The 13,770-nt window shown below is 39.2% G+C and overlaps 1 protein-coding gene across 1 annotated transcript; it reads right to left on the reverse strand.

Moving 5' to 3' along the window:
* Positions 1–554: 554 nt before the first annotated feature.
* tctn1 (tectonic family member 1) lies at positions 555–11,112 on the reverse strand. Its single transcript, XM_037078184.1, has 14 exons — positions 10,761–11,112; positions 10,353–10,470; positions 9,292–9,425; positions 9,056–9,207; positions 8,856–8,958; positions 7,304–7,416; positions 6,850–6,870; positions 4,450–4,584; positions 4,103–4,228; positions 3,255–3,343; positions 2,601–2,738; positions 2,351–2,501; positions 1,972–2,103; positions 555–1,872 (listed from the first exon to the last, which is right to left on the reverse strand). The coding sequence occupies exons 1-14, from the start codon at positions 11,059–11,061 to the stop codon at positions 1,726–1,728; spliced, it is 1,860 nt and encodes a 619-aa protein (XP_036934079.1). The 5' UTR covers positions 11,062–11,112; the 3' UTR covers positions 555–1,725.
* Positions 11,113–13,770: the final 2,658 nt, after the last annotated feature.

A 13,770-nucleotide genomic window follows, 5' to 3' on the forward strand; every position in this document is an offset into this window, starting at 1 on the left:
ACCAGCTACCCACGCTGGTGCTGGCATGCCGGTCACCATCATCCAATTACCAGCATCCCATGCACCAGCATGGAAAGTTCCCTGCCCATGCTGGCAGGGAACACCTGTGCCTGAGTCCTATTCAATCAGCAGTTTGTTTTGGGTGCCCTCAAATGAGCCCAAAATCTTGCAGATTTGAAGCTTGTATTCAATAAACTTGATGTACTGACTGACTGACTGACTGACTGACTGACTCTGTGTATTGGATTTTCAAACCAAATTCACTCCCCCCCTTACACTCTGCAATATGAAATAAGTTGTTGACACATCCCATGCTGGTATGCATGGGATGCTGGTCACCAGCATACCAGAAACAAAACACAACATATGCTGGTCTTGCTGGTCACCAGCTATGCTGGTTTTTCCAGCAGGGGTTGAACAAATCCTTCCTAGGGCGTCCTGTGGGCACAAACAGAGGACTTGAAAGCCTAGATAAAAGTTAAAAAAAACAACTCTAAAAGCATGATGAATGGAAAAAGAGTTATGCTTGTCAGACATTGATGAAACAGTAAGAATCAGAATCACTATACCTTTATTGTCCCACAAACGGGGAAAATTTCTTTGCCACAACAGCAAAAGGACAGTATTTTTTTAAAAAAACATTAACAATTATGAAAAATAAACAAAAGTATTAAAAAGGCAAGAAATAAATAGAAAGAATAAACTCCTATATACATATCAACATCTTTAGTATACAATAATTACAAAAAAATCAGTTCTCAGTTCTTACAAGTTAACACTGCATCCTCACTGCAGTTCCTCTAGTTAGTCACAGGGTTCCACAAGGTTCTGTGTTGGACCAATACTAAAGTTGTCTAATTCCCCAGAACAAGATCTGATGACTTGCTATGTTAGTGAAGCCAAAAAAGCTTGACTTCATGGCTATGAAAACAGATGCATTCCTGACGGAGGTGGCTATCTTGAAGGGGATAAAATAATTTAATCGTACTGCTCTTCTAGACTTTCCATACGTTATTGGACCAAATGGCTCAAATTATGGTAGTGAAACAAATCAATTTCCGGGGTTGTGACATTTGTGACATCAAACATGATGTCAGTGACGTACAGCGAAACACTTACATGCCTACAGGAAGTGGGATCAGTAGGCCCACATTTAAAAAAATCTGTTTAGACTTGCTAATTTAGGTGGAAAAGTGGTATTTTACCAGTCCAGACAGTAGTTAGATATAGTTGATGATTGGTGGTGTTGATCCCATGATCAAAAAGGAGAGGACTGTGGATGAAATGTGTGATAATGTTTCATTCTCTCATAAAAATGCTTAATCATTTTTGATGTTTCCCTGTCCTTTACACATGGCATGCTGATGTTAAAAAACTCCCTTAACTCCTTGAACAATAATGAGCCAAGGGTTGGCACTGACCAAGAATTACATATATATTGCCCGGTGCCCTCCTGTCGGATGACAGCTTTTGGTGTGGCTGTGTGTCCACTTATGCATGCTGTACTGTCACTGTCAACAGATATGTGTTTGTATCAAACTCATTTTTCCAGTCATCAAAGTGAAGTTTGACACAAAGTACCAATTTTCAGTATCAATCTATGTACAGTATTAACAAAATATACAGTTAAATATTGAGAGGACACACAGGGCTTATTGTCAGAGAGGCAACCTACCAGGGTGTATGGTAAACTTTACCATACACTGGTGAGGGGAAATGGACTGTTCAGACAAAAGGGAAGAAGAAGTCAAAAGGCAGCTTGGCATCAATGGTGGGTGTGGCTCTGTAACCAGGATGAGCAGGAGCAGAAACTGGTATAAAGGACACTGAGCTCCTGACTGACAGGATACCGCTGCCTCCAGACAATAGCTCCTGTAGGAGAACAGGACATCAGACACAGTAGAAAATATATGGACTGTCAATGCATCTTCTAATTTTTCCTACCAATATTTCTCAAAAAGTAAATCTTACCAAACTGGTGGTGTTGGTTTGGATGATTTCTCTGATGCTCACAATCTGATTTTGGGGGTTGACCAAGGATCCATATTTAGTCCACTCAACTTCTAAATGAAATGACAGCGGGATGCTGCAACTCTGTGCTTCCTGCAGATGACAAACATACTGCTAGATTGTGGCCTCATAACATAATGCATACACAACTTAAAATGTGCTGTGGAAACATGCATTGATTAATGCTGGTTTAATAATGAAGTTTAATGACATTCAGAGAGCAGTGAGTTGCCACTTGACATACACCACCAACTCAAACACAAGCAAGCAATGGCACTCCCCGGAGACATTACTTCCACTCCTATCAGATTCAGGAACTGTACTGGTGTACTGTACTCACACCGAGATTGAAGTTGTTGACTGGTAGCCAGTCCAGTGGATAGCCTAACGGGGAGTTTCCAAAGGATGCCACATATTGAGTATAGTATGGTCCTCTCAGAACATCCAGAAGCACTTGAGAGACAAAGGAACAGTTGCCAGCATCCTCCAGTCTGCAGAGACGAGACAAGTCACCATCACTTATGTATAAAGACAGAAACACTGTACCTGTACACAGTGATGAGATTTGTTATGTGTGAGTGATGTCCTGCCTTAATGTGCAACCAGACACAGAGTCCACGCCGAACAGGACAGGGGAATGCTGATGTGGTCCCAGAAGACAGTCCTGGTCCTCAGTACTGTGGAGAAGAGACAAGGTGTCTCTGGGGTCGACACTCTGAACAATCCCAGTGAAGAACCCTGTCAAGGACAAATCCTGGGCAATATAGAGCATCAGAACATTATCATGCTGATGAGGGTTCTCGGTCATCCAGGTTACGGCAATTCTATGTGTTATGTCGAAGGCAACTGGACTTCAGTTTGATCTAAGTCAAACTGGAACGACTTTCTTTGAACAGAGGAGGTGGCCTACAACACTACCTATCACCCACCTACAATGCAGTACTGAGTTCCCTCCCCAGACAGCTTTAAAACCATTCATACCTGGGCTTAGGCCCTACTACTGCTATCTAAGTACATCACCACTACTTATAGTATCTATGAATCAGGGTGAGGGAAGTCCAGTGTTAAAGGAAAATTCTGAACTTAGACACCAAACCAGAATAACAACCATAGCCTGTTAGTGACAAAAACAAGCACTTTTAGTGGACACCAAAAAATCTGGTAAGTATGAATCATTTACGTGCCAAGACATGTAAATAAAGGACCCAGATTTAAAAGTACTGGAATTCTCAGATAAAGGATATTCTGCTGATCTTGTTCCTGACACAAGAGGTAGCCCATCCACATAACCTGGATTTCCACTGTAGTGAACAGCCACCTCTTCCTCGCCCTCCTGTTTAACAGACACAAGACAAAGTACATTTAGTCCCTCAAATTATTACATTTATAGATTGCACAGGACCAACTTTTTATTGCTTAAGAGTGAATTATTTCAACACTCCTAAACATTTAAGGAAAGGTATATTTCCTTTACTGGCAACAGTCCACAGGAAAATTTTGCAGCTTTATTTGATAGTAGAGTATCAGGCAAGGTTTACTATATGTGTAGCTTCAGCAATCAGTAAGCAATCTCATCTTTTCATTATCTGCAACATAATTCAGACACTTTCATGGTTCGGGAGGCAGACATCCTCTCTACTTATAAAAGTCGGCTTAAAACTTTTCTTTGGATAACGCTTATAGTAGGGACCTACACAGGCTCTTAGCTATGCCGCCATAAGCTTAGACTGCTTGGTCATTTCCCATGAGGCACCACGCTCTACTCTCTTCCATGCATGTTTCTGACTTTGCTTCTTCCCCAGAGTCTCTGGGCTCTCTGGTCTCGCAGGTTTTCATGGATCATGGCTGGTCATGACTATGACCCCATAAGACTTAACATATGAAAATCATTAACAATGACATTCTTTAAATTATACAGAATTTTTTAAGAGACACCTGTTTGCTTTACTGCCTCTGCTTTAAATAGCCATTCCAGCTGCAACATAGCACTACTAAGACTTCCTTCCTTCCGTCTTCCTCATGTAGAAAAAAAAGCAACCATTTTATAGATAACACTCAATGATAGATAGAAAACACGTTGTTGAGACTCTACCTGGACAAATGTGACAAGAAACTCCTGCTCCAGGGGAACAGCTGCTTCAGAAACAAATCCAAGCACCACAGACACCGTCACATTCACTATCTCACCAGCAGGATTGTACGTCATCACATAGACAACCTAAGGAATAAAAAAAAAACAAAAGGAAAAAAAAAAATAAAATTCTTGTTATATTTGCGATCATTTTGTGCAATCTAATGTTGTGCAATCTAATTCTGTTTTACAAGAACACAACACAAAATTCTTAATACTTTATTGATTCCACAGATAAACTGATGAAACGTATTGCTTTAAATCCATAAACATAGATTCAGGCATGTGCTGGAGTATGTTAGAATCACCTTCAGCACCACATTAGCACAGAGAGTCCGGTTCAGGAGAAGAGGGTTGAGATTTTCTCCATCACTGATCTGTAGCTCCGTCTGAGTCCCATCTACAGACTGCAGAATAACTGAAGACACCTGAACAGGAACAACCTGCAGCAACGTCACCAAGCAGAAACACACATAAATTGGTCATCTTTGCAGACATTTTTCATCCTCGTCCCCTGCCTTCAGCTGACAACAGTGTGCAGAGATACTGTTTGTATACTGATGGAGATGGCAAAGCCTGTGGATCCACAACTTCTTCTTGACCCTGACTGAAATATCTCAACAACTATAGTAGGGAGAGCCATAAAATTTTGAATAGATAAACATGGTGAACTGACTGTCCACTTGGCACCATCAAGCTTTGGTTTCCACAGTTACAGATATGTTGTAATTACAGGACCATTATAATGCAGATTAATTTAAAAACCTTGCATTATAGCTGTGTTTTGGCATTAATACAAGCAGACAGGAGTCTGTGGTGGGTCAAATATCAAGTTCCATGAAAGGCAGGTGAAACATACCCGTGTCAGTATGATATTATTGAATAGTGTGCAGTTGTGTAAAGCAACACTGTGCACTGTGGTGTAATATCTCATGGCTTCCTCCTTCTTGGGAACTGAGCAACAGTTATTGGAGAAATGTCATTTTTCTTGTCTTTACATTGCAGCATTTCACCTCAACCAGTCTGTGCTAACTTATTGCATCCATGTGCTTGCCACATGTTTCAGGGACCTATTTACTCTGAGCAAAATAAATCTTGGTGTCTTGCTAAATTTCCTGCTTAGACTGGGGCTGTGTGAACATTTTTAACACAAACTTTTATGCAGCTCTTATTCTAATGCAGAATTATTCTATAGCACCCAATAACAACTGCATTCCCCAAAATGATCTCCGAGATGGGTGTCAAAACAACACTAAGGTGGAAGGACATTATTGGATGTTGAGGTTCTGTTGGCCACTAAAACAACATGGGGTGTTATAATGGGGGAACGTTTGAAGACATGGATCAGCTGAAAGATAATCAAGACAATTACATATTAAAGTAATGTGAAGACCAATGGTATACTCTGTCTGTGACTGTCTGTGAACAGAGGAGGTGGCCTAAGACATTATTTATCACCCACCTACAATGCAGAGCTGACCCATGATAATGGAGAACTTGTGTAATAATGTAGTAATGACTAGTTCTGAGTACTCATGGGTTAACCTGTGAATGGGCATCGTGGCTGGTGTGTTTCTATCGCAAGTTGGTCTCTAGTTTCCTTCTCACTGTGTAACAGAATTCACCATTACCTCTTCATCTAAACAATTTATGATATAGTAATCCTTGACGATCAAAAACATAGACATAACCTTTTCTGTGATATCATGTTTGGTTCTGAGGCTATGATGCAAAATACATAATTCAGCTATGGCAGAAAGTAAAATGGCTGCCATGGCCACCACGTGGTATTTTTTACAATGGCACCATTTCTGAAAATGTTCAAGTCCCCAAACTGTGCAAGACTACCAAGTTTCATGCTTTCATGGAGAAGTAAACAATTTGTTTGCGTATCATCTGGACTAACAAAATATTAGCACACTGATCTGATACTAAAAGGTTGAGTTAAAACACTACAGACCAGAGCCATACTGTCCTTTGTGGTGTGAAGTAGGATTTCACTTCCTGCTTTATATCAGGTAGAAAAAGACTACAAGTTTGTATATGTTGTCAGTCTTGCAGTAATCTACATTATGGGTCACAGTGTGTCATTTTTTAAATGCCAGACCAGTCCCCCTGTTGTTTTCCAACTGCTGGAAAGCAAAAGTGGCTACTCCAAAGCTGGCCAGTAACAACTTTGCTTATATCTACAAGTACTGTTCATAGTGGAAAGATGATCTAGGGTTTACTGTTCTGAGATGTAACAAACTGAGCTGAACTGGACCAGACTATTTGGTGGAAATTAACCTTTTGTTGTACATGCTTAGTTTTCAACCTCCAATTCTATGAGTCTATCATTGTGATGACCATGTGATCACTTCTACAATGTGCATAAAATATATTGCAATTGTTATGAGACTGAGCAAAGCAGGGGGATTAATTAATGAACAAATTACTCTGATGAATTAATCAATAAATCCCAAGGAACAAAAACACCTGTTTGTCTGACCAGTAGTCCCAAATAAAAGACATTTTGTTTATAGTCTTAGAAAACAAAGAAATTCTTGACATTAAAGAAGCTAGAACCTGTAAATTACTGTTATTTTTACACAGAAAAATATCCAGACATGATCTATTAGAAAAATATTTGTCATGGGCTTTTCTGAACATCAACAAATTAACTGACTAACTGTTTCAGAGTTAAACACACAAAAAGGCAACATACTTACATCTGCAACTTTGTTCTTCCCCTGGCAAGTGAAAAAGATTTAGTTAAACATCTTTAAATGAACATCAATGGATTCAATATTGCAGAGTTTCTCTGTATTCTAAGCATTTTCAATACAGTAGCCTGTTCACCTTGTGCAACCTCTGTACACACATCCATGATACTTTGTATCCGGCTGACTGAAATATTAAAGGGTTACAGAGGGGGGTGTTGTGGCTGATTGGTGTATGTGGCCACCTAAAAATTTAAGTTGAGTAGTCCAAGTTAAACTTAAGCACTATTGCACTCCCAAAAAGGAACTGGAAAAAGACACAATTTTCTGCGAATTTGGTAACGTGCCACTTTAATTGCAATATCCCCTCAGGGTGCATGAAACACCACTGACGGATAATATGGAGAGTAAGAGTGTTTGATGGTGGAGCAGCAGTATGTTGCAGTGTAAATGCAGGACTCACAGCAATGACCTGGATGTTGGTGTAGGTGTCAATGCTGAGGGCCAGCAGAGTGCTGCAGTCCTGCTCCAGGACCACATCCCGAGTACACCGATTGCTCTGATCCTGTAGGAATGCTGGGGAGAAAAATACGTAAAAACAAAGCAACCACAACCAAAACAAAAGTTACAATGAAATAAGAGGCTTATTTCTTAAAATGTCAGACTATTCCTTTACCAGAGAACAAAGAAACACTCTTGATGACATATAATGATTATGTATTATGACAGCAGTTGTGACATGTCCATAAGTAAGCTCTGCAGGTCCAATCATAAATACCATCTCACTAGTTGTGTTATTGGTAGTTTCATATAACACCAGTGAAATGTTGGAGGTTGAGAAAGGATCTGTAGTTATAATATATATTGAAAAAACAGAAATTAACTATATGTACAAATGCACTTTTTTTGGTTTTGAAATAACCAATAAGTACAGCAGCTATGGACATGCCAGATTTAAACGTAAATTAGAATTAACTAAAAACAACAACAACAACAACAAGTTTTCGTTGATATTTACAATGGATGAAGCAGGCTAGCGAAGAAGATGACACTCTTATCCTTAATTCTATTCTTAAATCTGTGACTGGTCAATTGTGCATCCAAAAGGGGGAGACAGTGAGCACATCCAGAGACAGTTCAGAAACATGACTGCTGACAGAATAGTCACTGTATCTGTGTCACATGGGTCAGGTAGGCAGTTAATAACCTTCAATGAAGCTTTTAATAGATCTTAAAGATTTTTTGGCAAAACACCAGACCTACATGGATTACTGAACAAAGATCCAGGTGGTGATTTGTAGGTCTGGGACCAAACTAGTTAAGTGTAATTTTTGGCATTATCATCATCTCATTATCTCAGTGCAGCATAAACTTGAGTTTGAGGGATTCATGGGATACAACTGAACTGTAAAAAATAAAATAACACATTCTTTCTTTTATGAATTAAAGGTTGGATTAATATGTAACAAAATGCACCCTTGCTTTTGTCGTTTGTCGGTACCCAACAGGTGAAACAAGCTTGAAAACCTGAGGTCATTTAAATCAGTGCAAAAACGTTTTTCATTTACAGCGGCTTTTAAATAATGACATTCATAACTCATTTTTAATTGGTAACTTTTCAGATGCTTGCTTTTATTTTTGTTGTATTTTAAATACAACTTATTGATTTATCCGTAACTATTTAGTGTGTGTGTTTTTTTTTTTTTGCATTTGACTTTAAAATAAAATGTTAACATTTTCTCAATTTGATTTTTTCAACTGTTATGTTGCCCCTGCAATGCACTTGAATTGATTACCTTGAGTCTGAATGGTAGCATAATAATAAACTTTCCTCACTCAATCGGTTGCTCCCTTTCTTAATAGTTACTTTATACTTATTGAATCAGTCTGCTGACTTAATGACTTTTTCTTTATGTGCTCTTGCTCACTACTGTATGTTTCAGCATTATTGTTGTCCCACATCTGCCACAGTGACAAATGTGACACTGGGTCACATTAAAGTGAGTAGTAGTTACCTGCAGGGCTGGTGTCCACACAGTCAGCAGTAACAGTAGGAGCTGGCAGCCAGAAAACCCCCCTCTGCCCACTGTCTTCTGCTGTCATCATTATGTCTCCATACTGAAAACACAAACCAATGCGGAGTGTTAACATTGTTGTTCTATGATAATTACGAATAATGAGTTTGAACAGCTAACCCCTCAAAGTAGGAACTTACCTGGTATCCAGATGCAGTCAGGGGCTCTACAGAGGACACCTGACCACTATTCTCATTTGAGCCAAAAATAAAGCTGCTAAACTGTTTAAACAGCGAGACAAAGTTGCTGCCAGTAGGAATAGCAGGTGAGGGATGAGAGAATCCATCGACTCCTAGACAGAAGAATAATGTTTCTTTAAAAAAATACTTCACTCATATGTAATGTTTACTCCAAATGAACACCATGAATGACTTACGATTCTGTGACTGAATGCAGAAGACATCATAGTTAGTCTCCTTCTGGACAAACAACTGCACCTCTGAATAGCCATCTATTGTACTCGTTAAAGAGTTGGATGCTACATCTCGGCTACATAACTGCTTGTTGCCGCTGTGAACAAAAAGAATGCACATCATGGACGGGCATGTAAATACACCATATGTAGGCAAAGGTTACTGCCATGTGTAAACCTTTTAGATAAATTCAATTAAAGAGTCTTATTAATATTGCTACACATGGTCATTGTGTGGTAGAGCTCATTTAACTAGGTTGTATTGTTCAAACTTAACATCAAAAGTCTAAAAGAACAAACAAAAGAATCAATCTTATTTTATACATTCATACATCTCATATGAAACTTTTTTGTTGTCATATGTGGTAATGCTAGCTGAATCATAATTTTTTTTTTTTTTTAAAGCACAATAACATTTGATTTCATGTGACGGAAGTAAAATAATGATTTTTTTCCAAATATTATATATGATTTGACACAGGTTTAGTGCTGAATCTACGATATAACGTGTAAGAACCCCAAATTAACTTACTGAATACAGTTTAAGCAAAAATACTGCACATTTTTTTATCAAAAGAATTTGTATTGTTTTGCTTGTGAAGATCTCATTGTAAACAATTTCATTATTTTAAGTTCTTTCTGCACTCTGATATATTTCTCAATTTAAGAGCAAATGTGTTCCTTGCGAAAAAATGTATGTGTCAAGCTCAACTCTACTCAAACTGTCCTACATTGCTGCTTGAAATGTGGAAAATGCAAAGGGCCGGTGATTCATTTGTCTGTGGTGGGCTACTGTAGAAACATGGCAGACTGGGTTAACTCTGTGAAAGAGGACCCACAAATAAAAGGCGCATCTAAGGTCATCAATACACAATGATTCTAAGTGTAGGTGATTAGACTCTAATAACAATATCATTAATTATGATAACGATATTACACATCTACCCCTGAATCCCAAATCTTACATACTGGACCTATACAGTGACTGGAGACCCAACTTCTTTAACTACAGCTGACAGACTAACCTGACAGTGTCCACAGAGCAGCCGGTGAACAGAGCCACCTCCTCACCACACTCTCTGTCGCAGCAGCAGTTGATGTCACACACATCTTTGAGCTCATCACAGGGACAGTAGCTGTCAACTGCAACACAACACAACACAACACAAAAATATGACGACCATTTTATGTCTATCTTTGTATGCATTTTACACAGAATATGTCCAAGTACTATAATTGTACGTTTATGTGTACATCTCTGATGTTTATGCGTGTACAGTTTATTGCTGATACGTAAAAAGAGTCAGCTAACTGGGCTACTACGCTATGACAGGCGCTTTGTAGAGAAGTGTGTCCACCCAGGTTGGCTATCAATGTGATATCATAGTTGTGTATGTTTCATTATGAAGTGGGGAATGTGTTTAAAACCATACCATTGGTCACAACAGTGAGCAGGCGGTCGGAGATGGGCAGGGGCTCTGTGGTCAGGGTCGGCAGGACGGGCTCCTCTGTGCTGCTGTAGCTCTGTGTTGTTGGGGTTGTTGAGTCAAACTCTGTAGGCTGTGTCGCTGTGTAATTGCCCATATCGTTGAATGTTACGTTCTGACCACCAATCGCGGTCGTACTGAAGTTGTTGTAGCTCGCTGCATTTTCGTAGGAAGGAACGGCAGTAAAAAAGAGGAATAAACTGAAGACTTCTGAAGTGCTGCGGCGCACAGCAGTCGAGGTCGCCATCTTTGTTTGACCGTTGCTATGGTTCTTCTTCCTCCACTAACTGCTTGTAGTGAAACGTTACCGCCGCCTGCTGTCCACGCAATGAACTGTTCCGTTTCAGCCAGGATACTCGGATATTTGACGATTTCTAGACACACTGTCGGCTTCAGAAATTCCCACCGCCGTCAAAAATACACACAAAACACACGGTGAATGATGTTGTGGTTTGGTGTTCAAATAATTTTGCCGAACATTTGAAAAACTTGCAACTTATCTTTCCAATAACAGTGTCCCAAAAAGTTAGGGACAATTTTAGACATAGGCTATTAGAGATATTAACATATTTTATTGATTGAACTTTAAAGAGAGTCGTAATATTTTGTGTGTATTATGTATTGTATTATACTGGCATATTATAACCTCACCCCGCGACCCTGCAGAGGATTAAGCGGCGTACATATAATGTGTACAGATGATGGATGGATGGATTATAACCTCATTGAAATGTTATGGAAAACGTGTCAGCAGTTGTCTATTTTTACATTCAGCAGGCACGGAGTTGGCACGGATTTTCTTTTCCAAATAGTCACTTAGGTCAGATAAATGTTCTTGTTCATTCTTTGATGGGTTTGAGCTTTCGAACTAACACCTTATGCCAGGAGTTTTAATCCCAATCCTCACCAGTTTTGTTAAAATTTTTGGTTGCGGCGCTGTGAATATCCACAAGATGGGAGCACAGGACAGTGCAACACAGGAACAGTTCAGTTTTCTGTAACCATGTATTCTCTTTCCTCCAGCCACCAAAATGTGTTATGTGCTTAGAGAAGAACAGTGATGTGTTAACATCACCATTTAATGTATTTACTGCAATATAATTATGTAATATGATGTAATATAATATAAATATGATGCATTTAACATGCTTTAATAAACTGATGCATTGTACTGTTATTGGTGTACATGGAACAGACAAATGAGCAAAATAGGGACAAACTCATTATATAATCTTGTTAATTTATTGATAATACAGGATAATTGGGGAAAAGCCCAACCTTTTTGCATTTAATTATTTAACATACATTTTTAATATTGTATTAAAATCGAGGAGCAAGAGGAAACGACATTATCACTACTACAACACCCATTCAAAATATTATATATCACAGATTACCTGATAATAATCAGAGGGGTTTACTGATCTGGTCTAATGGTCTAATATTAGTGTGTCCAAATTCCAAATGTGGATTAATATGTATATGTGCATTTGTATGTATGTAGACGTGTTAGGTGATTAGGGAGTAACAACAGAGAATGAGAGAATCACTGAGACTGGATAAAATCACTGTAAAATAGCTGAACGGGATAAGAAATAACAGAAAGGATGTGGAGTCGAAGGCTGCTGTTAAATAACAGGTGTCTGTGAAGAGTGCTGAGGTGAGGATCCTGGTTGAACTTCCAGTACAACTTCATAAGTCACTGATTGGTTGACTGATCCCATAAATGAATTACATTTCATGAGTGCCAACCTTACAAAGACCTTAAGATTTAAACTAATGCATCATATTATGTCTACCTCAGCTGGTAAAACACAGGTGTCACATTCCAGATTGTAATATATCAATCTATAACATAATGAAGTAGTGAATATTGATATTGCAGTTACAGTTTCCCAGTGACCGAGGTTACAGGTTTCACTGATGATTCCTGTTGCACTGAGGGGGAAAAAACGAGATGTGGACCCAAACGTAGACACACACAGGAGGCAGGATTGGGGGGGGGAAACAAAAGTGATGTTCATTTTAACAAAGCTGAAAAGTACCAAAACTAGGAGACTTAGAAAAAAACAATATGAGTCGAGAGGACAAAAAAAAAAAGAAAAGCTGCAACCCAAACAAAGTGCAAAGAAAAAAGGCAAAGTTCAAATAACAAGAGAAACAAGAAATCAAAATCCAAACACACTAATGGGGGAGACACAGGAGGAGAGAACTGGAGGGAACACTACAGAACATCACAAAGAGACGAACAGAGGCTGACGGATGACAGAACTGCTGAAGACTGTAGGGAGAGCCCAGACACACTAGGGAGGGGATCCGGAACAGGTGAGGTCAGTGAGGAGGGAAAAGGACAGGTGAGGTAACGAAGGGAGTGGGAGAAACACACAGGAGAAACTGAAAAGCAAGACATACAAGGGCATAATATCAAAATAAACCACAACACAACAACAAGTGACTGAATCATCTGTTCAACTGATAGGTACCTTCTTCCTGTCTGGAAAAATGAATAAGTCTGACAGACTTGCATGGCCCTGGTAGTCTGATGGACAGCAAGAAAAGGACAGGAGATTGGTGTGTCCACTGTTTCTCATTGAACATCTGGAAGTGGGAGAGAGGTCAGTGGGCCATGATGAATTTACTGAATTGAAATGAGGAAGAAGAAGACAAAGTACGTAGTGAGTGGGCTATTTCTTCACTGTATATTCAGTGGTCATCAGTGTTAATGGGTTGTGTCTGGGTTTTTTCTCAGTGTCGGTTTGTAAAACAAACAGCCAGCAGCAGAGCTGATACAGCAGAATATGAACTCTTATTTCCCTGGTAAACACACTGACCTCTTCAGCTGTTGCAGCACATAATTGCAAGAAATACAGACATAACCACGCCACAAAATCAGAATGAAACCAGCAAAAGCAACCAACCAGAGGGGGAAAATGGGGGGTCTTGCACAATCTGTAAT

Source organism: Acanthopagrus latus, chromosome 18 (assembly GCF_904848185.1).
Source record: "Acanthopagrus latus isolate v.2019 chromosome 18, fAcaLat1.1, whole genome shotgun sequence".
Classification (NCBI taxonomy): Eukaryota; Metazoa; Chordata; class Actinopteri; order Spariformes; family Sparidae; genus Acanthopagrus; species Acanthopagrus latus.